General features: G+C 34.8%; 1 protein-coding gene across 2 annotated transcripts in view; it reads right to left on the bottom strand.

Annotated features, from left to right (window-relative positions):
* Window positions 1–26,370, bottom strand: part of LOC117218267 (uncharacterized) — a 165,223-nt gene that overhangs the window by 50,312 nt on the left and 88,541 nt on the right. For both annotated transcript variants that reach the window (XM_076522227.1, XM_076522228.1), the window contains exon 2: window positions 12,922–13,295. In XM_076522227.1, coding sequence (XP_076378342.1) covers window positions 12,922–13,015 — 94 coding nt within the window. In that variant the 5' untranslated portion in view covers window positions 13,016–13,295. The remainder of the gene's footprint in view (window positions 1–12,921; window positions 13,296–26,370) is intronic.

Here is a 26,370-nt window from a genome sequence, read left to right as displayed (position 1 = left end):
ATCGACATCATACCTTTGTCGCTGAAAGAACTGAAAACATCAACGTTAAATGCGTGTTGGAAGAAGATACGGCCCTCTTCAGTTGAAATAGAAAACGTGCGTGAATCGTCAGAAAATGAAATTGGTGGCATATTAGAACTTTCTAAATCAATCGGAGGCGAAGGTTTTGTGGATATGGCTATTGAGGACGTTCAAGATTTATTAGTGGAAAAAGAAGTTGACGAAGCGGATATGATAGAAATGGCACCCGAAGCTGTAAATCAAATCGATTCTGAGGACACTAGCACTGATGAAGATTGTGCAGTTAATAATTTAACATTAAAAAAATTACAAGAAGGCCTAAGCTTAGCTGAAAATCTCGAGACATTTTTCTTGGATGCAGACTCTTCTACTGAAAAAAGCCGAAAATTCAAAAGGGAGCTGCAAAACTGTCTAGCTCCATACCGAGAAATTTACAATGACCTGGTAAGAACCAGTAACCAAAGTACAATTACAGATTTTTTTAAGAGGGAAGAAGATGCAAGAACTTTAAATGAAGAAAAAAATTCTGAAAGTGAAGACGATATCATTCCATCGCAAAAACGTTCTCGGTTGATTATACTGAGCAATGACGACGAAGAAATTTATTAAATTAGAGTTGCGTGAAATTAAAATAATATTTTCTGTATTTTTTTTGTTTTGTGTTGTACATACATTTATATTTTTAATAAAAATTAAGTTGTTTATGAGTGAATGAATGAGGAGCGGCCAGCGAATGAATGAGTGAAGTGAATGAATGAGTGAATGAGCGAATGATAAATGAATGAATGAATGAGTGAGTGAGCGAGGAGCGGTCAGCGGTAAGTAAGGCGGTATTATACCAGATAACTACTAGGTTTGCCCGATGTTGTGCAGTTCTGCTTTATTCCAAATGAAATATGTCACTCTTTCTGTAAATTATGGGTCATGGGGTCAATTAGGTTATTTTCCATTATCAAAAACAAGAATAATTCCAATCGTAAATGAATAAGAAAATTTGACATAACAATTCGCAAGTGTCGAAGTAGCCGCGTGAGGAAAGCGCGAAGTCAGTATTCTGATCGTTTCCGGGTTCGAATCCCAGAGCCGGCGCCGCCGACGGCCGGCCTCTTTTCAGATCTCCTCCGACACTTCGTTCGAATTTTTCCACAGAAATTTTGAGCATGGTCGTTGCTTCTAACAGCTGTGCTTAACATTCCTTCTGTGAGAGTAAAACCCAAGCTTATGACCTTCTGTTCCAGTCTGTTACGATTCTACCGCAACAGTACACGCAGTTGGTATAGTTACAGCAAGGACAAAAACATTTTTTACTTATCAAAAATATAAAAATAGTTCCGTTCCTGATTATCGCAATTCTTTCACGAATTTAGCGAGCTTGGAAATTTTGTTTCACGAGTTTACAATGATAATGAGGAATTCGTTGAAATGATATTATACAATTTCTGTTGTAAAATTGTTGAAATGATATAAAGACTATTTTATAGAAAATGATTGAATAAACTTCTTAATCCAAACATACATTATAATAAAAATGATACATTTATACACGAGATCTATAAGTGTATATCATGTCACAAAATCATTGATCACAAATCCTCGAAGTGCTACTTGTTCGTGACACCGTAGCAACGACAGACCTTAGATTTCTGAAAGGAAGACTGGCATCTCCTGATATCTTTCAATTGTTATGATTAGATTACATAGTCCATATCAAGTATCAATACATTCAATACATTTCCTATTTTTATTTTACAGGTGATTCTGAAAATGTGAATAGTTTTTGCTTTCATAATCATACGTAACGTATTTCATTTAAGATGTAACTATTGATAATAGGATAGATTATATATAATTTGGCACAAGTACACACACAACCTTCTATTCTCTCTTATATCAAGAATATTATACTTATATCGTTATTAAAGGTGTATCTAGGTATAGATGTTTTCAAAACCCGAACGTGACCTTGGTTTTTTAAAGTAGAACTGCACAATGTTCTCATTTAGTCGGATTTTACTATTTGTTAACTTCCCATGGTCATTCAAGGTTATGTTCTCCCTTTGCTGAATGTATCTATATATTTATTTAATTAATTGACGGGTCAGGACTCTTTGTTGAATATAGATATATAGAAACCAAAATTTTAATAAAATGAGGCCCTACTTCCAATAGTGACCTGCCGTTGATCAAGACGAAATTTGGAAGCTGACAGAGAATCCCTAATATAACATATTAGCTTTGGGAAATTACCAGGCCCAAGATATATAAAAAAAATTCTAGTGTTACATATTGAAACCAACATATACAGATGTCTCTAATAAATGTATCTTCGCTGAGGTAATTTCCCCCATCCCGACGCGTCGCTTGATATCTCCGGTGGAGCAGTCGATAACGTAGGAACAGCACTGGCTTTAATATCTATAAGGTACCATTTTTTAAATTTCTTAGTAAGTATCGCTGGTCTTGGTTAGGTTATTTTTCGAGCGATCGAAGCGATCGATCCACGCTAACAATTCTCACAAGCAAAGAATATTAACCCACCGCCGGCAAGGTACATTTTTACTAACGCGACTGGCAACATGGTTCTTTCAATCCAATGTTTGATTTTTGAATTCTTCCTGGCCTTAAAAAAATTCGAAAAAATTCTAATATACTTATTGAAGTTTTCACTTTAATGTGCAATTGATGATTGTTCACTTTTGTTTACAAGCTGAAGGACAATTGGAGAGAATTTACTGTACTCTGCACTAAATTATTAGAGATGAGGCAATATCTTTCATCAAGATACAGAAAAAGATTAGAAGACGTAATAAAAGCTAATGTGTAGGTTGGAGAATCTTGTAACAACATGCTTTAAGGGGTTATGCTCAATTAGGAGTTTAAAACAATGGTGATTTTTGGGAATTTTTTACTCAACATTTTTAGGACCATTTACAGCCAATGTTCCTTTATTTGAAAAAGTAAACTTTTTATTACTAATTGTATACTTCTTATTTAAAAATATGCAAAAATTTGTAAGTTAAGGCAGTTCTCCTGAGAGTTTCTCAAAAAAACATACTTCGCGGTGGACAGCCCACGGTCATCTGAAATCATATACGAAAAATATGTCTTTAGTTGATAGTCCTTAACGATGGATTTTTGAGATATTGATTTTTGACAACATGGCAGACGTTTCGATTTTTTATGAAAAACAGCTAGTTTTTAGGTTATAAAAACGAAAATACTCAACCGAAAATACCCAACTTTGAAATCGATGCAGTACTTTTCGAGATATCCTGACCACCGATATTGAAAATGCAGTTTCGAGAAAAACGCGTTTAAAGTTTCAACTTATGTCTACTTTTAAATGTTTATTTTTTATTTACATGGAATCATCAATGTTTTCGACGAAGCATACTACCTTCGTGCGTTGCTTCTTGCATGCGACGGTCGGTCGGTGTATATTTCACAAAGCACAATAATTTAAAATCCAAGTCCACGTGTATTATCGGTTTGAAATTTTACTTCTCCGTCGCACACTTTACGCTTCGCAAGTGTTGAAATTGTTGCAAATATAAATGTTGTAAATATTGTAAGAAAACTGATAATTCTATATACCACAAAACTACACTATATATTTTGCGGCATAGTAACGTCTTCCTGCAGTTTAATATTTTTCGCTGATGTACTGGCACCACTCTCACCACTGTTAGTAGTTTTTGCATTAAAAATTTGTTTTCTTTTCTTCGGTCTAATAAACAAAATTACATTTACGCAAATTAATAATTTGCTAGTCCTAAAAAATAACAGTTATATTCGCCTGTACCATAAACTGTAGGAGTTCTTAAAGTAATTAAGCGACTATATCTCCGTCAAAGTTCATCCGATTATAATAAAACTTTCAGAGTATAATTCTCGAATGTAATACTTTCACAACCAATCGAAACCAAAAAATTGGTTTTCTTGAGATCAGTAATCCCTTAAGGTAGGACGGATAATAAAGAATTATGCGAATAATTTATGACGAACATTGACTAATCGTTATTTGAATAAAATATTCGACTTAAATTGTTATCTGGATAAATTTTTATTCAAATGGATATTTATTCATTAGTGTCGAATAAAATTGTATTCGTTAGTCTTCATCTCTTATCCGTCATCCGAATAAAATTTCGCCCAAATTTAATAGATACATGCATACGTAAACAATCGTAGTGCCAATAATTATCACTTAAGTTGATATAACTCGAATAGTAATAAAGTTTTCGAGCTGAAATCTTTTCTGCGATCTGTGTACATGATGATGCAGAGAATTGGGTACGATTTTTTTGGCACCAAATTTTGTTCCCAAACGTCAGTCATTTAAAATCTTCATCGTTGTTAGTATTCTATTGTCACTTTCTATCGTTTATTGTCGTTACTGTTATTTCGTTGTTGTTATATCGTTAATATCTTATTAATTCATTGTTATTGTTTACAAATATATATTTATATTATTTGTTAATATTACGCGAGCTGGTGGACACAGATTATTCACCCTGGCGTCTTTATACCTACACGTTTTATTAACTCCATTTTAGGCTGTACTTCCGAAAGAGATCCGTCATCGATAAACATGTCATTTGGTGGGTGTGCAGGAGAGGGTACAGTATCCCAAATATAAAATATTAGCTTTCGGCATATTTAATAGTTTACAAGGTATTCACAAGTAACTCTTAATACCACACATTGAAGTGTATACAGTCAGTGTGTACAGACGTCCTTAATACATTGAATGACGCTTATCCAGACATTATTAACACGTTCCGTGCCACGTGTACCATCGATGGTACACGCTTGCATGTTTACTTAGTGAACTGAACAAATTGTTTACAAGAAATTTAGAACCGAAGAATCAATTTCCACCGCAAGAATGGGCGTTGATAAGTTTTTGTTACGTTGTTATGTGTACGAGAATTAATAATTGCACGTAATACATCAAGTTTTAGTAAAATATCAAAGTGTGAAGATTCGAGTAAAAAAAGCTCGGCACGGAACGTGTTAAACATGTGCAGTGGATGTAAAAAGTACAGTAAATTCTCCCCAAGTGACGTTCAGCTTATGCACAAAAATGGACAATTTGGGAACAACTACAGAAACAAGCTACAAGGCTCGAATAATCGTATCTCCTCTTCCCGAATTGTCCATTTCTGTGCACAATCTGTGAGCGTCAATTAGGAAAAATTTACTGTACACACAACATAATAGCTTTCAAGCATTCGAAATTCATAAATGCGTTGGATTTAAGAGTCAGAGATATGTCAGAACATTAGTTTTGTGACGACATTTGCCAACCCTACTTTACCGAGCGGAGAGCTCGGTATATAGTTCTTGACGCTTCCGTTAGAGTCATATACGAGGGTAGTCCCAGAAGTAGCCGATTTAACAAAGAAAATACAAGAAATTTCAGAAGAATTATCTTTATTTTTCAACATAATCTCCTTTTAGTTGGGTACACTTTCCCCAGTGGTGTTCAATAGCTTCGATACCTTGTTTATAGTGAGAATCTTCGAACTCCTTAAAATAGCCATTTTAACCGCGGACTTCCACCTCTTCGTTATTGGAAAATTTTTTACCACCGAACCATTTTTTCAAGTTTGGAAAGAGGAAATAATCCGAGGGAGCTAAATCTGGCGAATAGGGTGCGCGAGGGAGCAATTCGAACTTGAACTCCTGGATTTTGGCCATCGCGATAACGAATGTATGAACTGGTGCATTGCTTTCGTGAAACAACACTTTCCTTTTTGCCAAATGCGGCCGTTTTTCGTTGATTTTATCGCTCAATCACTGCAGTAAATTCGCATAATACTCGACGTTGATTGTGTTTTTCCTTTCTCAAGATAATCAATGAAAATTATTTCACGCGCATCCTAAAAAACTGACGCCATGACCTTGCCCTCAGATGGAACTGTCTTCGCCTTTTTTGGAGCTTACAGTTTACTGTTTCGACTGTTCTGTCGACTCAGACGTGAAGTGATAAACCTAGGCTACGAATCGACGCAAAAACTCGGCTTTATTCCTGTGAAACATCGTCAAACATTCGATCAAAACATCCTCACGACATTGTCTTTGTTCCATTATGAACAAGCGCGGCACCCATCTTGCGCATAGCTTTCTCATACCCAAATTTTCAGTCAATATGCGATGTACAGCACTTTTTGAAATGTCTACTCTGTCTCCAAGCTTGCGCACTTTCAGTCGACGATCGTCCAATACATAATTGTGGATTTTCTTCAGCATTTCCGGTGCGGCCTCGTTTAAATTCTGCCACCTAATATTTTATTGTTGTAAACGAAGGAGCAGACTCCCCTAGAGTAAAATCCAGCTCAATTTTGACATTGGTTGGACTGAGACCATCCAAATGAAAATATTGCATCACATAACAATGACCAGTTTTTTCCATGTTTACAAATTCACTGAGAGCGTTCACTATTAACACGTTGACTGCCGCGTCACCCGTATTCGGGTGACAGTAAAAGTTCTCATCAGGCCACGTCACCCGTAATTCGGGTGACGCTGATTTGACTACTTACAAAGGATTTCCGAAAATATTTCGACAAATATTCTACAGGAGGTAATGAAACTATTGAATTCTTATAAAAATGGTTTATTAAAAAAATTATTCGTAGTGTATAACATTAAAACATTCTCTGCAAAGTTGAGGTTGATCAGGACAGCTTGGACATAAAGTTGTTTGTTTTTTCAGATATGCTCGTGCCTCTGATCGGTCCATTTCAGTATCATCAACATTTCTTTCTTCTTCCATGACCAATTCTCGTAAAATCTCGTCAATAGTATCTTCATAACATTCATTATCACTAAGATTATATTTATCAGTATCCAAATCAGAATCTGACGATGTAATTTTATTTATGTTTCTCCTTCCGGGCAATCCGATCTCTTTTCATTATTGAAAAAAAATAAGGGCAGAGATTTTAAGTTATACCATTCGGTACTCGGCAAAGATTCCAACTGTTCATGCAGGAACAGAAACAAATATGAATTAACAGCGCACGCTTCCTATAGCGGCACAGGTGGCCTGTAGGAGATTTTGTTGTAAATACGCGTGGCAGTCAACGTGTTAATGGTTGTCAAACAAATATTAAACAATGTAGCGTCTTTAAACTTGAAACTTAAGCTTCGTAAGGTTGGTACTTTCGACTATAGTCATTTTTTTAAAACAACCGCCATCTACACCTCAGGCCCATATTTTTGTTAATAACGAACCATGCTACGTACACTGTACAAAGAAAAGAATAATTGTTATACAATAAAGTTGTTTGTAAAATATTTCATTCTACCGTTTCTGCTCAAAATGCGTGCTCATCGAAGAACGTAACGGCTAAGATTTCTGTGGTAATCGCGACATCACTTAATTTACTTGTCCACTAGATTCATATGAATGGACAATAATGGGACCTACTCTTGCACACTTTTCTTACTCCCTAAGCTGCGCATTCGATCCGCAGCGGATCCTGTTTCAGTAGTGAATCGTCAGCTAATCAGAGCAAAGAAAATTATTATACCGACTCTCGCTAACGAATCAAGCTGCGGCTTGAAGGTGTGCTGGAGCAAGTACCATTATTTTTTAATTTTTTTATTTCTATTTTTTTGTCACAATTCGAAGGCAATTCGGAGACCACATGCCACGATTCGAAGGTAATTCAGGGGTTGACTCATACCCAAACAGACCATTTTGTGTTGTCTTCCAGGAATCGCGTCGCGTACCGTATCGTACGTTTCACCGACTCCGTCGACCCTTAGCATCGACGTAGCAATAAATTACATAAGTGTAGGACTAGCACAGGAAAATTCACAGCAACCCGAAGTTTGGCATTTCCGGGAGAAATTACTGTATGTCTGTGTGTGTGCCTAGCGGCTGTATTGTATGTTCCCGTGTGCTCGTCCTTCTTGTTGTGCAGACTATCGAAATGTAAATACGTGTCTACAAAAAATATATATATTATATAAGCAAGTGAAATGTATTTTTCACAATGTAGATAGTTTATTTAGCCAGCCCTCCAACAGAAAAAAGTACATGTTGTTTAGAAAATAAGGGAATATCAAATCATGTTTTAGGAGATACTCATTCAGCTTCAAGTTAACATATTTCAGAAATGGCACAAAATACTACAATCCTGAGATTATAATGGTTTCTAATTTGTTGTTTGTTATATTATAATGCTTTTTATGCTTCGGATTGCAATGAACAGTTTTACACGCTTTTTTTCTGCTGCACAATGTGGCTGAATCACAACATCGCCGACTGATGCAAGTATAGGGCACACATGCACGCACGTACGGCACTGGGCTAGGAAGAACAAAACAGTCGTCGACGGGATTCCGTCACTCGGTGCACGACCGCAAGGCGATATGGTCATGATGTATGTATATTTATGTACATCAGTGTTTCTATAATAAAGTTAGTATTAATAGTTGTTGTAAATAATGGATATTACAATATCACCCACAATCATGTTTTGAATCACGCGCCATATAACATGTATGCACCGTGAAGTAGGGCTCCTCCTGCTTCCGTCGAAGCACTACACAAAGACAGTGTAAGAGCAGTCGTCGTCGTGGGAGCGACATTTCTAAGTAATTAGAAATGTCCACGGAGAGACATAACCTAATTGTATTCATCATATCTTATTAAATAATTATCAAAACGGATACCACGAGCCTCGATTCATTATAACAATAGTAAAGGTACCCATTTAATCATTCCTCTATCATCGACAAAAAGCGCAACTATCATATATTACTACATAAAAGTAACAATAATACATTTGTTCGGATTTTCAGCGATTTTTACTGTAATATTTGCCCCAAGTAACGAATTTATTGAATAAATTCCTCATATAAGTGTGCCTTTGAAGATCCGGGGTATTGTATCTGTATCTGCAATTTGTTTCATCTGGAATACTGAAAAACCCTGAGGAAGTTGCAAAATGATAATGATTACGTTTATTTATATATAATGTAATACATTAATATCTAACATAAATGATAATTATATAACATAATATATGTAATATAAATGTATATTGTATTAAGCCTTCTGAGCAGACTGCAAAATCAGAATTTGGATTTATTGTTGTTATAGTAGAAAATCTGCTTCTTCTTCACTCTGTAGACCATGATTTTCGTTATATATTTTAATGCAATATCAGCAGCGATTTCTGTGCTCCGTACATTTTGTATTCCACGGAAATCGATATTCCTCGTAATATGTAATTAACGCAAATGTTTGGTATTGTTAATAATTGATATTAATAAGCATTTAATAACGTTAATCAGCATTTTTAAGCATCAATTTGTGTTCAATGTTTAATAGTCGAGTTTCTCGACCCGTTCAAATTGAAGTCGTACAATTAGGGTTCTTCCCTCGTCGGTGACGACCCGACTCTTGTCAATGTTCTTTCGATCGTGAAAGAAGTACGCTTAGCATTTTGGAAACCAAATGCGTTGCATACGGCCCAAGGTAGTGGACTATTACCTAAACTTGAGAAAGGTAGCGAGCAAGTAGAACACATTTGTTCCGTCTTGCAACGGAATTTTCCAGCTGTGCCCGACTTTCTCCGGGACGGACTACCTTTCTTCAATCCCTAAAAAACAGCTTATTTACGGGGAACCTTCGGTGCAGCGTGGCAGATTGACGGTCCTTCAACGAATGACGTGCAATTGACAAAAGTCACGTTCGTTAGGCCTTCAATTTCGTGGAGCCTTCGCCTGCAGTTTCTAAATTTCTAATTCCTTCGAGCCGTCTCCTTTCCGGCAATAAAGTCATTTCTGCAATTTCGGATAACGCACACTTCATCGGCAACGTTTCCTTAATTTATGACAGGGTCGCCAGCACGCATCCCTTCGGTCGCCCTTTCCGGGATTTCTTGCTACCTGTGACACTGGGTACGACCGGGACTCATAAGGTCCCTTTCCATCTCGCGATCAACCAATGATCTTCAAGTTTTCTCTCGGCGAGAAACATATAAAAACGAGAACTCTTGACCACCTCGGTCAGTCATTTTTTACTCCTGCGTAACCTCGTTCATATCGTTCAACGTCGCTCGTCACTCTAGTCTACGTCTCGTTCAGTCTATAAATTCACGATCTATTAAGTAAAACAGTTGTTCATTTTTAAGTAAACGGACAACGATATCGTCCTATTCCGTCGCGCAGCGTAATCGGCCTTACAACCCTAGATAGTTAATATCGCGGAATAACGATATCAGGTGCTCACACGACGCACCTCTACAACATTGTCAACAATGCATGGTTCCAGCCGTTACTCACACGGAAAGGTCCCTAAAGTTGGCGCTTACTTTCTGATGTGATTTGGTACAGTGAAAGAGCTTGTAAAGCTGAAACCAATGATATCCGGTTTTAGGGGTGGACGGCTTACAGTTTTTGAGATAATTAATGTTGAAGTTGCAAATAAAAGGCCAGAAAGACGCACTGGATTACGCAGCGAGGCACCTCGCGGTAGGAAGTAGGGGATGGCCTGCACGTCGCGATAAGGCGAGCTACCTACATTTGAAGGTCGTTCAAGGCCACAAATCGTCACCGATTCTAAGGTGTAGAGTAACACTGTAGCGGTCGTGACATATAATTTCCTTATACCCTGTACAAAGAGAACAAATAAAGACGCCTACTATTCCGTCTAATTCAAATTGTACAATCGTTTCAACTCTAGCTCTCAATCATTAATTTAATTAGGAGATATATAGTATACTCCTACACCAGGGTTATGCTATACAACGCAGCTCGACTACAAGCGGTAATACGCATATCGAGTACACAACACGGCCTCTATAACCAGGAATGGGTACGTAAAATCCGCGCGTTATACTCTCGCAACGGCCGCATCATTCAAAAGTGCGGTAGAACCTCGTTTATTTGAACCTCGATTATTATAAACAACATAAGGCCGTTTAAAGTCTTTTGTCTTAGAGGCAGCATTTTATTTCCAACTTTCAGACGATTTGTCCAAAAAGTATCACGTAATTTAATAAAGTAATTTACAAGGTGACGCAGTCTGTTTATTTTCAGGCCAATTTCTCGATTAGAAAGACCTTCTCATCTTCGTATGCAATTGTCCTTGCCATTTCCTTTTTATTTAATTATTTATGACGTTACACGACGTAACAAATGATTGATTCTGCAAAAAGATATAATAAATCTGATACCTCTGCATGGCTTACACAGTAGCTTACTCAGTCAAAAATGAGGAGAAAGAAAGCTGGATCTATTGAAACGACGACACCATATGACGTTTTAATCAATTGATCGCTGATCACCTATTGCAATTGTCGCGAAATTGTATTCTAATCTTGTAAATTGCGTTTAAAGCTTTAGGTGGATCTGAACGTTTTTTTTCACTATCACATATTCTTAAGTTTTTTATACCATTTTAATTTTAAGGGAAGTATTATGCATACTGCATAACCTCAATAGTACGCATGTATTCATTTCTATTATATATTAAAAATGCGGTCGATCTCTCCGTGATTCTGGTATAGACTGGCCATACTAATCCGGGAGAGTTCGACCACATTAATTGTTCCGTTTTTCAACGGAATTTTTACTCTTCTTCTATCCAGTTTCCTTCGAAGCGAATTGGTTTTCTTTTCAAGTTGGAAATAGCTTAATTTCCAAAGAATTCCGTTTGGCTTAGCGAGACAATACCCGTATTTCCGCAAACAAGTGCAACTGGTCATGATCATAAAACGTGGTAGGCAACTTACAAACATTATAAATAGTTCAGAGAACATTAACACGAAGAAGAACAAGGGAATTATAACGAAACATAGAAATGTTTCAATTAAAAGGGGGAAGAATATAAGGAAACGTATAGAAAACAATTGGAACAATCATTCAACTCGAGCAGAGACAATTCAGTTTTACAGGAAAGTGACACGTGTTATTAGAAGAATGGAACCAAAATGAATGCGGGAGATGTAGAGGGGACTATTTCGAAAGCACAAAAATTGACTACTGACGTAAACGTGCGAGGTGTATTTGTTGGTATCACGAGGGATGCTTCCTTTTTGTGACTTATGTGGGAAGCAGAAGAAAAAATAACATAAGTATTACTTTCTTTATTTATAATACTTTTTGTAAGCTACAGTCTTTGTTATTTTTCGAGGTCGCTCTCGCCCGGTGATGTGGGTGAGATTGTTTTTTGATTTTTGTTTTTTGCTTGCATTGTTATTATATATATATTAGTTAACGCAATGAAATTCTGAAAAATCACAGGAATACGATTCTTTTTGTCAAAAAGTGGTCGATTTCTCCCGGACTTACCTTATATTATCTTTTTAATTGATTGATTCGTTTATCAGTTAGTTGTGGTGAGATCGCAGTCTATTTTTCTGCGATTTGGCAAATTGTTTGATGTACAGTGCCGGATGAAAAGATAGCACACTTTATTAATTAACGATATATTTATTTATTTAACATTACAACCAAGGTTTTATTTATATACTTTGTACAGAATGAAAACCTTGGCTGTAATATTAAATAATAAATAAAAATCAATTATTTTTAAAGTGTGCCATCTTTTTGTCGCGCACCGAATTATTATCTTTTTCATTGACCAGCTCATTTGCCAGTTGGTTAGTCTGAAATCGCAGTCTATTTTCGTGCGATTTGGTATACCAAATTCGACGTAGTTCTGTACATAATTTATGTTCAGGTCTTCGCGTAGACTTTCATCGGTAACGAACCATGGAACAGCTGTAATTGCTCGAAGCGCTTTGTTGCGAGAGCGTTGAATTACATCTATGTCATATATCTGTTACACGAATTGCTCGGTTATCCGAACTGCCTTGTCCCCCGAACTGTTCGCACAAACGAGATCCCGCTATAACAATAAAAATGACTTACCTGTTCTCGAGGGAGGAAGCAGCAAACCTTGAACCTCCTCGAGGGGCATCGCCTGTCCGTGATCTCGGTAAGGCCGATGAGGTCGGTCTTTCATACCTCCTCCCGAACGCACAGGCTGCGCCCGTTTCCACGAACTTTCTCGACGAAGAACGATTATAACGATTGTTGTCGCAGGCTAGGATCGGGACCAGGCACGATATTCGTTGCGGGAGACGGGGAGAGTCCTGAAGGACTCCTGGCGATGACAACGGACGGTGGTGGAGTGTCATCGCCCCGCCGTCGTCCCTAAGACCATGCCCAAGTCACCAACAACCGCCAGTGAAACGGAGTCAGCTTGCAACGGGGCAATACAAAATGTTTCGTCTGCCTCGGTTCTGCAAACATACAATCAATACACAATTATTGTGGCAAACAATTGTGAATGGTGACTTGAAGAAGTAGCTTCACTACTTACAACAGTCACTAAATTTTCCAGATAAAATTTTGATAATATGTATTTTCATAGCGTGTTTCACGCTGATTCGAATTGTGTGTTTGAGTGGCTGAAAAGATGGAGGTGTAAAGAAAAAGCGTTTCGTCCTGGTCGCGTTAGAGGACTCATCAGTGAGGCTTCTCTAGCGGGTGCTGCCTTAGACGCGGGGATATCGGAAGATCGGTTAAGGAAGCTATATACAAGGTGTCCCAAAATTATTGTACGGGAAATGGGAGGTTCCTGAGGTCATTTGAAGTAACTTTTTCCTTAGTGAAAATTCAATCCGCGGCTTCGTTTACGAATTATTAACGAAAAACGCTGACCAATGAGACACCAACTCGTCTGCCGCGAGGCGGTCGAGCCAACGAGTGGTCGAAGCACCGTTCCGTTCATTGGCTCGTTAGCCTTGCCCCAGCCGAGGTCGCCTCTCATTGGTCAGTGTTTTTCATTAATAACTCGTAAACAAAGCCGCGGATAACATTTACGCTAAGAAAAAAGGACCCGAGGAATCACCCCTTTCAAGAAATTAAAATAATTATAGGACACCCTACATATGTACATTTGAAATAAAATGGGAAAAATGTAAGGTTATGTAATCCAATGAACAATGTCGCGTTGACGTTGCAAGAAAATCGTGAAGGAAAGTCAATTGCATATACACCTCAGAAATATAACATCCCGGAGTCAAACTTAAGAGCGAAAAAATTAGGACGTAATAATTGTCTACAGTCTACAGTGTTTGGCTCGCAGTAATAGACTGAATAACCACAGTAATTTATGCATAGGAACGGTTTCTTTATATCACGTTCTTTTAACGAAATTTGTGCTTTCAGAGATCCTATCTATAATTCGAGAAAGTATAAATAATATCCAAGTTTAAACAACGATATAGCTCAAGTTGTCAATTTATTCGCGGAAAGCTCTTATTTTCTCTGTCAAAGTTCGTCTTCGAACGAGGCGGTCGGGCCAATGAGCGGAACTGGGCTTCGACCGCCTCGCGCTAGCTGATCTATTGAAATATAAACCGTGATAATTTCGAGTAACAATAAACGTGAACTCGTTGTAAAATATGATTAACACGTTGAATGCCACGGGGGTCACCGGTGACCGGCACTTAACTTAGCGGTGACGCCATGGAGGCCACCGGTGACCGGCGCGCCCAAATTGATATAGGAATATAATGTAAAACAAATGTCAATATCTAAAATTTTGTATTATTACCATCGTCAATTCAAACAGTGACCCCTGTCGCAATTAACATGTCAAACATGGTTATACACTGTAACTTATCTATTGCAGATAATATTTCAACATTATATGTATCACATAAAAGAAAATTCATCGTGACGCCACGGACATCTTCTGCGAAACCGGCGTGGCATTCAACGTGTTAAATTATAAACTTTAGTAGTATTAATATAAATAGTAACAATATAATAAATCTCAATATCCAACGAAATGTAGAAAAACAAGTTAGTCATAGTAATACATACAGTCACAAGAGCTTTTCTGAATGTACAGTAGATTTTTATTTAAAATAGAAATTGTTACATCAATTGCAAGTTATAGGACTTAGGTAGAAAGTTCTATAAATTAAACATAAGTTGTTAAATCAAAATTTCTTTATCTAATAATTTCAATATATTACAAATATTGGCATTCTTAAATTCTTTTAACCGTGCTGGCTTTTTAAATTTTGTCTATTCATTTTTGCTATAAATTCATAAAATCCCCAATATAGAAACAATTTACTGATCGATGTTTAATCATTTAATCAGAAATAACAAATTAATTCCATAGAAAACTATCCCATCATTTCTATAAATAATCTCGATGTCGCAGTATTTTTTCTTTGAATTCAACAATAATTAATTTGTTATATCATAATCGTAATGTTCATATTGGTACAAATTGCTATACTGTATACGCGTCGATTACAGTAAAATTTTTGTTATCACAAATTTATTCGTCGAGTTGTTCTTTTTTCACAAAGGTTTATCATTTTTAAGTCATCCGGTTGGAACGTTAGTTTGGTAGGTGAAAATGAAAAAACGATTGCAGGTACAACTTTTCTGAGATTTATACCAACGGGAACGTGAACGATGCTAGGTATATCACCTAACAGTTATATGCTTCAACGTCACCAGTGTTTGCAAATATGACATCACCGGGTTTTCCTTTTGATAGCAATTTAATTTATGACGTTGGATTACAGGTCTACTGGAATTGTCGATACGATTAAATTGTTAATAAGAATCTGTCGCGGTATAATGCGGCGGTAGGTGACATAGTTGATAACTAAACTGTGCTATAATACCAGTTTTACGCCCTCTCGCAGCTGCATCAGCAGACATAGCTATAAATCACTGTGCTTGTAGCGGGATCAAATTTCTTTATACAGTCAGGGACTAATATGCATATGTGGAGACACCTTTTGAAACTGAACTAAATGATTTGAATTATTGTTTAAATGATAGAGGAACTAGTCTACTAGACAATGACTAAAATACTTCTCTTAATTTTGCTATTACTTGAAAGTTTTTACAAAAAAAGTTAAAATATTTTTATTTATAAAATAACAATAATATTATTAATAAAATACTATTATTATTATTATTATTATTATTATTATTAAAATAATATTATTTTTGTCATTGCAAGTAATAGCAGAATTAAAAAAAAAAAATTTTTTAATTCATACATGTATAGTGACTTGATCTTTTAGTATGACCTTTGACTCCAAACATGAATTTGTGAGCCTTCATTTCCATTAATTTTCGTCATACTTTCATAACTGCAGCACTAATGGATAGCTGAGATTCTTCCAATTAAAATGAGTCCAAACACGATGGAAATTGGACTACATTTGTGGACGAGCCTTATATTATACAGGATAAGTCACATAACTTCCGTACCTTAAATAACTTTAAATTGGTTGATCTTGAAAACTTGGATGTTCCTCTACATACAAGAACTCTTACTCACCTTTGAGTCAATGTATTCAACAATGTTTCATAAAAAGCATAATTCAGAAGTTATCCTTGGTGCTCAAACTATTAATTAGATTGCTAATTGATAAATTAACAATAATAACTGAAATTAATACAATATACATCGTGTTTGGACTCATTTTAATCGCAAGAATCTCAGCTATCTATTGAATTAGCTAGAATTAAGAAGGTAAGTTGACAATTGCTGAAAATTAAATTTTGACGTTAATCCTCCGACTACCGTAGCGCGGTGTCCCAAGCCGGGGTCATTTCTGACTCACACCGATATTCTACTAATACATATCTACGGACCTTCTCATTCTTGCTCGCCGTGACTCCGGCACAGTTAGATGGAGGGTTAATAATAAGCATCCTATTTTTTAATAAAAAGAATGTTTTCAGCGCGCAATTTTTCTAAAAGAAAATTCCTTATAATCATGTTTGTATCCATGAAATGGTTTTTTCTATTTGCTTTCTTTTCAAGTTGAAAATAGCTTAATTTCCAAAAAATTCCGTTTGGCTTAGCGAGGCAATACCCTTATTTCCACAAACAAGTACAACCGGTAATGGTTAGAAAACGCGGTAGGCTACTTGCAAACATTATAAATAGTTCAGAAAACATTAAGACAAAGAAGAACAAGGGAACTATAAAGAAACATAGGAATGTTTCAATTAAAAGGGGAGAAGAATGTAAAGAAACGTAGAAAACAATTGGAACAATCATTCGACTCAAGCAGAGATAATCCAGTTTTACAAGAAAGTTACACGTCGTTAGAAGAATGAAACCAAAATGAATGCGTGAGATGCAAAGGGGACTGTTTCGAAAAAATGTGATGACTGGCTTAAATATGTTACGAGCCGAGGGCCAGGCAGGTTGGGTGGCCGAAGGTTCCATGTAATTGGGATTTTGCTAAGGGTGCGTAGACCAGCCGATGCTTCTTTCGTTACGGGTGGCTACCTTTAAGGTTAGGATAGGGTGCGTAGACCAGCCGATGCTTATTTCGGCTCGGGTGACTATCTTTAAGGAAGTAAGGATAAGGTGCTATGACCAGCCGATGCTTCTTTCGTTACGGGTGGCTACCTTTAAAGTTAGGATAAGGTGCTATGACCAGCCGATGCTTCTTTCGTTACGGGTGGCTACCTTTAAAGTTAGGATAAGGTGCTATGACCAGCCGATGCTTCTTTCGTTACGGGTGGCTACCTTTAAAGTTAGGATAGGGTGCATAGACCAACCGATGCTTATTTCGGCTCGGGTGACTATCTTTAAGGAAGTAAGGATAAGGTGCTATGACCAGCCGATGCTTCTTTCGTTACGGGTGGCTACCTTTAAGGTAAGGATAGTATTTGGGGAAATTGGTATTAGGCTGCCTCGTAACTTTTGCAAGAAGAGAAATAAAGATATATCTCGAGCGGTAAAGATATATCTTTGTGGGTTGTACCAGCTACTGCTTCGAAATAGGAAATGAAAATAATTGAACTTGTAATAAAAGACACCTGGTAAAAGCTAGTTTATTGCGAGTTTTGGTTTTTTACAAATGTATCTAAGTGTTCGCGGACTCTATCGCGCTCTCAGGTTTCCACACTGAATCGGTGAGGGCTTCTGATTTGATATCTATTACTTACTAGATTGTTCGAAGGAGAATTAAGACTCGATCTCACTAGAGATTCCACGTCGACGAATGACTCGAAACTAGCCCGATTTCTGGTCGCGTTTGGGCCCTTTATATAGCCAGATTTTCTCTGAAAAAAATGGGGATGTTCCTATGTGGTCCGATTCCAGAAACGTTCGTCGTCGTACCCCCTTGGAGGTACTTGACTCGCGATATACAAATGAATCCCCGGCTGGCTGGCGCCAGCCTGACGTATGCCTTCAGAAAGGAATATAAAAAATTCGTGGGAGATCCTCCGTACGTTACAAATACATGAGATATAGTCATTGGTATCGCAAGGAATGCTCCAAATATAAGAATTTTTGTGATTTATATGGGAAGCTGAAGAAAAACGTAGTAAGTGAACGCTCTAACTCGGTGGTGCGGTGACATCGTCCGCTTACAGTATTTTTGTTTTTTGCTTGAAAATGGAAATATATATTTTAAATTGACCCAAAATATTGTTTAAATATATGTTAAATTACTTGGACATTGCCGTAATTTAGTTAATACAATAAAATTCTGAAAAACCACAGCAGTATGACTCATTTCAAAAAGTGGTCGAACTCTCACGGACTTACCTTCAATTTTGATTTCAATGAAGTAAATATTCCATATTTCTTTATTTATCACGAAAACATGCAAGTTTTTAATCCTATGAGGACTTATTTAAATGGATTATCCGGTATGATCGATTGTGTGGTTAATCAACAAATGCTCCACTCAATATAATGGATTAAAAAGGTTCGATAGCCGATGTCCTGACGATGTGTGTTTTTAACAGAGAACAATTTCTCTCTACGTGCCATAGATAAAACATAAAGACCGTTCCAGTATTGTGAACTCACTATTTGATGCATTCCGTCCATTTTCTTTCATGAGAGCTCGTTCGAGGTTCCATTATCGATATTAGCCATTTACAGCTGTGCCTGGTCAAATAATGGTTTTCTTTGAAACTATGAAACGTCCAGCTTCTTTGGGATTATGTGGAAAATAATAACAGGATAACAAAATTTCTTCATTATGAAAATTTAAGTCATTATTAGAAATTACTATAATTGTCTCTGAATATGTTTTCTTCCCGGTAAAAATTAGGGACTGCAGAACATCTATTTAAATAAATATTAGCATCTATTTATATAAATATTAGCATGATATCATATATATAATATAATATTATCGTATCGGTTTAAAATGATGCTATTTACGATTACGTTTTACTATAATGCGATGTTGTAAACATTGATGTGCCAATTATTCATTGAAAGACTGGATATAGAAACAACCTAATTAAAAATCTCGTGTTTTCCTTCTCTTGATTCTTTATTTATTTCAAGATTTCGTGAATTACATTTCTGAAAATTCAAGTACGTACTGTCTTATTGTTATTGATTAATGTCTAATAATTGTTACTATACGTATACATTTTACTAATTTATTCTTATACTTTATTCTTATATTCATCGTCTGTTATTGTTAAATAAAAATAAAAAATAAAAAATAAAAAGTAAAAAGTAAAAAGTAAAAAGTAAGAAGTAAGAAGTAAGAAGTGAGAAGTGAGAAGTGAGAAGTGAGAAGTGAGAAGTGAGAAGTGAGAAGTGAGAAGTGAGAAGTGAGAAGTGAGAAGTGAGAAGTGAGAAGTGAGAAGTGAGAAGTAAAAAGTAAAAAGTAAAAAGTAAAAAGTAAAGATAAAGATAAAGATAAAGATAAAGATAAAGATAAAAATAAAAATAAAATAATTTCGTTGCTAAAATGAATTTTTTTCGTGGATATTATAAATCATTTGCAACTTCTATTCGCACAGATGAAGATGCGTTCACTATTGAATAAGTATGTTAAGTTCATTGTTTTGAATTCTTGAAAAGACTTCAATTCGATCGTTATTAGAGGCAAAAAATAGTAACGGAAAAAGGTAATGAACATATCTAAATTCAATTGTTCAAAACTAACTATACTTCTTCCAGTTCTGGTCATTCGGTTTCTAATCCCCGAAGCAAGTTACAAAAAATATTAAGAGATATATTCATGTATTTATATTCACTCTCGAGACAAAATGAGTTTAATTTGGAAAAAGATGAAAATAACTTGCAAAATGACAATTGATTTAAAACAAAGTGAATATGATCTGCAGAAAGATGTATTTAGAGTTCAAAACCTGTGACAAGACCACATTCCTTAGAATTTCAATTCTTGGGCAGAAGAGTCTGTGGCTCCAACTCGAATTGAACTCGTAATGCACCAATCGATAGGTTCTCCGAAGAAAACTTTTTCCTTCAAATGCCATCTTGGTATCTCTACTATTGCGGTGGTTATTTATCTTAACATTTCGTCATTTTGCAAGTTATCTTCATCTTTTTCCAAATTAAACTTATTTTGTCTCCAGAGTGAATATAAATTCATAAATATAACTTCTAATATTTTTTGTAACTTGCTTCGGGGATTACTATAGAAACTGAATTGGAAGAATTGAAAGAAGTATATAATGTTCGTTACTATTTTTACTATTTTTAATAACGATCGAATTGAAGTCTTTTCAAGAATTCAAAACAATGAACTTAACATACTTATTCAATAGTGAACGCATCTTCATCTGTGCGAATAGAAGTTGCAAATGATTTATAATATCCACGAAAAAAATTCTTTTTCCATAGAATTGACGTTTTTTGAAAGAAGGACTTTTTTCGTGGATATTATTAAGCATTCTGTTGCAACTATTATCTGTGCAGATACAAATGTTTTCACTATTAAATAAAGTATCTTAAGTTCGTTGTCACACGTGTACAATAAAATGTAATAAATGATAATGAGTTTATTCATTGATTGTGATTAACGAGTCATGCGAACTGAATAAATATGACAACGTTCTCCAACAAATTTTTCTCCATTCGTTGCTTTTAGATACATGTAGAATTTGAGGTTTGAGACATTTTTTGTTACATTATGATCACAACAATCTGTAATAACGTGTAATTTTACATGAAGAGATTAATTCTAAAGTACAGCGAAACTCCTCTAAAGTATAACATTAACTCTTCTCACTTTTAAAAATAATCCATAACATTGAATGTTTATTTAAATATTCGAAATCCAAGGTAGAAAAATGATCGACTTGGGGGCGCTTTTACAATGTTTATTCGACTACGTTCTTTCTTCGTCATTTGATAAAAGTACATTCGTAAACAACTCGTTGCAATGATAGAAAATTTCATTAATTCAATTTCGCTCGATCAAGAGCAGTCACCGAGCAAATGATATTTCGAAGATAATGACACACGAAATTTTCCGAACCAGCGAACCGTTAATTATGCACGAGTTGTTCTAGACCCGTTTCCGGTTCTAACGATAATCGAAAGCTACAGCTACGTACGTCTGCCTGCAAGATACAAATTTTTCTACTCGTAATCGATACGTGACCTAAATTGGTTTAATGGTAAAAGTGGCAATGACGTCGCAATGACAACGTACAGCAACATTGAAACCCAAAAATTAAATGACGTGAGAAATTACAAAATATGTCTATTCGAATGTATAATAAAATTGTTACACTGCAGATCTGTATGCAAAATGAAAATTGTCTGTTTATTGTAACAAACATAAATTAGATAAAAATGTTTGTTCTCTTTTAACAGTTGAAATAAGTTGATCGTAATATGATAATATCTTTAAATTCTCCTAATCTCGTAATAGTTTTTAAATTTCATATGCATATACATTTTTGTCATAAATGCATAAAATCAAGAACATTAATTTAATCAATTAAAGTCAAGTACGTTATGTTTTCAAACAGTCTGAGTAAATACTGTCCAATTATTTGTACAAATTGAAAGGATCTATAGTTAACTTTAGCACTCAGTTGCTCCAATGTTAATAACAAATAAAAATGTGTGTGCAAATTAAAATGTGTTCATAAATCAATCAAGTAAATAAATTGTGAAAAATATCACACTAATATACAATTATGTTCCTTATACTTTGCAGATAAATTTGTACATCATCATTTGTTTGTTTCAGTTATTTTTATTAATAGATAGAGATTTGGATTTTTTTTCCTTTATCGGCAGATAGAGATTTGAATACTTCTTATTTTGTATTAACAGATTGAGATATACTATTTTCTTATTTTTATTAACAGCTCGAAATTGGATTTCTCTTCCTTTTATCAATAAACTGAGTTTCGGACATTTCTTATTTTTAATTATTTGAATAACACTCGTAATTGAAATTCAATTGAAATAAATAACAATTGAATCAACTGAAAAGTATGAATTATGCAATCGGATCACAACGTAGTCGAATTATGTAATAGAAATACAATGTGATTAAATTATTACAATTATTATTAATTACAATGTAATTGAATTAGCATAGCTTAGATTTATTCCCCGCGCATGCGGGAACGGAAATATTTATATATAGACGTGATATATTCGACAGGAATACTTTCGGTTCTAATTTCAGAAGACTGATCCGAAATGACGATTGATATAAATACAATCACTTGATGCCAAGCAATCGCAGACTGAGAGGGACAGGATCGGAGCGTCGAATGTCAACAGTTCAGGAACTGAATTGACCTGGATTGATTCCCATTCAGTTCTAATATTTAGACGGATGAGATCGTCAGTCAACGTTGCTGAAACATCTGATTCATAATTAATCCATTCGTTAATTAAAAGTATCTAATTACGTAGAGCAGAGCAGAGTTGGGCAAAAAAATTAATCGACGAATAACGATTGAAATCACATGCTATTAATCGCAATTAACGATTGCATCAGCTTTAATCATAAATCGCAATTAATGTTTGTATTCATTTTAATCATAAATCGCAATCAATGAATGAAATATTACCTTTAATCTTTAGTCTTAATCAATGATTAAACTTCTTTCAATTGATAATCGCGATTAACAAGTCAAATAAGAATCCCTCCTCCCTCAGTACAAAAATATAATATAGTAATAAACATTTATATATATATTATAGTAATAAACACAATTTCTAACAAAATTAAATCAAAATATTCTTCCAGGTCCATTAAAAAATCAACAATTATTAATCGCCCCTTTCGATCGACGATTGACGATTAATTTCATTAGACCATTTTTCAACGTTCAATGCTTTTAATCGATAACTAACGATCACATTCATCAATCGATTAATTCAACCGTCGACTTTTCAATGATCAATACTTTTAATCGTTTTCATCAATCATTTAATCAAATTCAAAATTTTAATCGATCGATGCCCAACGCTGGGACAGAGTACATATTTTAATGACCTTGAAATGTCGCGTTAAAGATAGTTTAGATAACATAGTTTACATAACACATAGCTTATGGAATAGTAAACAGTATACGTGAATAGGATGGCAATGTTTATTAAATCTAGAAGAAAACGATATTACTTATAGGCACCCCTAATAGCGTCTAATATAATATTGTAAAAATAACTTTCCTTGCATTCGAAAAATCTGTATATTTCATAAATGCATCAAAATCAACAGGCTAATGATCACATTGCGTGCAATGACACTGCTTTTCAAGCAGATCAATGGGACTTGTCATTGATTCTTAAAAAGTCGCTAAGAGAAGGGTAGTGGCTAGTCAAGGTTAATCAAATAATTAATTTAATGAGTTCGTATAGGTAGTCTTTATTGGATTTATAATTATATAAATCAAGTAACAACGAATTATAATTATCTAATTAATAGACATTAACATCACTCGGCACTCGGCATACATTCCAATTACAAATTAATGATTCATCCACATTCAACTGTCTTCTTTCTATCGTAGCTTTCACACACATACACTAATTTACATTTAAAGCAAATTCATAATGCAAAATAAAAAGTAACCTCATACGATCCACGCAATTATTCGATTAATGAAGATGTCATAGCTAGCTTTAGACATTAGAACGATCAGATCCATCTGTGTGTTTTATGAATTACTATATACATGGTGTTCATTTTAGTTTGAGCACAACTAATATCTCCGTTGCGCTTGGTGTCATTAAAAAACATGTCGGAGAAAAATTGCATGATTTCATGGGATGACTGTATAGGTAGAGCAACATTCTCTTTCGAAGCCATTTTAAGTCGAATTTTCAACGTCATAGCCGGTTTCGTCGATGACCTTGAAAATGATCTTGGAAAAGAATGTTGTCCTACCTTTATTATTCATTCCATGATATCATGCAATTTTTCATCTACACATTTTTTTCTAACATCAGGCATAACAGAGATATCATGCGTGCTCAAGATAAAATCGAACACAACGTAGTACTACACACCAGAACTGATGAAGAGTTGTTTAAAAATTGACTGTTAATTAAATCTTGTTCCTACTAACCGCAAAGATAGAAAATTTCGAATAAACAATGATTGATTTTATTTGTAATATCATCTACAATTGTGTACGATCGATTAGAAGCCTATTCTACATGCAAAATCATTAGGTGCCTATAAAATGTCGTAGTCCTTTTTTAAATAACAAAAACTAAGGTACCAGTTATGTTGAATATATGACTATCGCTTCCTTTTTTATAAATATTTATATATCGGTATGTTACCGATAACTTGATATATCGATATGTTACCGACAACTCGATATACCAATACGCTATTGATGATTCGATATATCAATATGTCACGGACAAATCGATATATCGATTCGTTACCGATAACTCGATATATCGATATGTTACTGATAAATCGATATATCGATATATTACCGATAACTCGATATATCGACATGTTACCGACAACTCGATATATCGATATATTACCGATGACTCGAAATATCGATATGTTACTTATAATTCGATATATCGATATATTACCTACAACTGGATATATCGATACGTGAGACATCATATATCAATAACATCGTCAATATATCGTTCAGATGAATAAAAATTGCAAAGCTCAAGTGATCGAAGTAAATTAAAATGTGATGAGTTTATTATTTAGTCAATTATTTGTATTTCTGTCTGCAGGCAGTCAATTTACGGCTGTCATTCCTATTTACGAATTCAGTTCAAGCGACATCTAAAATACGATACTACTTGTAAAATTCTTTGATAATTAAATAGAATCCAATAGGTTAGTGAGAATCTTAATACTCGCATTCTGATTGGTCCTCGTTTTTCATTAATGACTCTCTAAACAGGCCGTTATCAACATTTTCGTCAAGATAAAAATTACTACCTCATCAATAATCTTTTATGTATAAACAAAATCCAATATTTTATATACACCAATCTAATACATTGATAAAAAGGGATAAAACGATATGAGTAAAATAAAATAAAATAATAATAAAAGTAAAGTGAAATAAAGGGTGACGTATAATATGTCACAATCATAATAAACTGACCCACAATTATTCATGGCCATTTGCAACTTCATACAATCACTATGTAACCTTTCAATTACAATTGTATTACTAAAAGCCTGTTATAGTTAAATTGCATGAAGTTCAACGTTGGGTATGAACAATTCATTTCACTTCCGTGTAGAATTATCTCGTTCGAACGGATTTATAAATGATGGGTACTGACTAAACTGCAGTTTTCGAAAGTTAACGCGTGTTAATATAGATGAAATGACCAAAGGGAAATCGCAGCTCCGCTGAAACTTCCTCAAGCAGGTTATTACTTATGCGTCACTGCATATCACGCACACAGCTTAAGAAAATCGTTTGTGAATGTATAATAACATTTAACATTGGATCAGCATTCGGGTCAATGCGATTTATCTACGATTTATTTGTTACACTTACTGATATTATAAAAATGTTACTATAACAAATTAAAGTATTTGTATATACATAATTTGCTATAGGAATTTGTTTTAGTAACATTATTATAATCTCAATAAATGCAACAATATATATACCGGTTTCTGAAAATTTAATTTCGTGTAAGTGTTCCAATACTTTTGGAGGGGATATAATACACACTCCCCTCCAAAAGTATTGGAACATTTACACAAAATTAAATAAATTTGAGAATCCGATAGGAAATTGTCATTGTCATTTGTTCATTGTATTCAACATTAATTGTATTAAACTGCAACAAGTATATATATATTTATATTTTCTTTTTATATTATAATAAAAATAACATCAATTTTATAAGAATACATTTTCTAAGTATTGACGATCGAAAATTTTCATTTTTGTGAAAATTAACAAAATGTCAGTTATTTGTATTTGAACTATCGATTTTGTACAAAAATTTTGTACATATTTTGTTGTATATAGTGTTTGTATATATGTAATGTTCGTACACCATTTCAAACGCAATAACTATTTTAAGATTGAACTAAATGACTC

The sequence above is a fragment of the Megalopta genalis genome, chromosome 5 (genome assembly GCF_051020955.1).
Source record: "Megalopta genalis isolate 19385.01 chromosome 5, iyMegGena1_principal, whole genome shotgun sequence".
In the NCBI taxonomy this organism is placed as follows: Eukaryota; Metazoa; Arthropoda; class Insecta; order Hymenoptera; family Halictidae; genus Megalopta; species Megalopta genalis.
The sequence above is the reverse complement of the archived record's forward strand: the minus strand, read 5'-3'. Positions and strand labels throughout refer to the sequence as shown.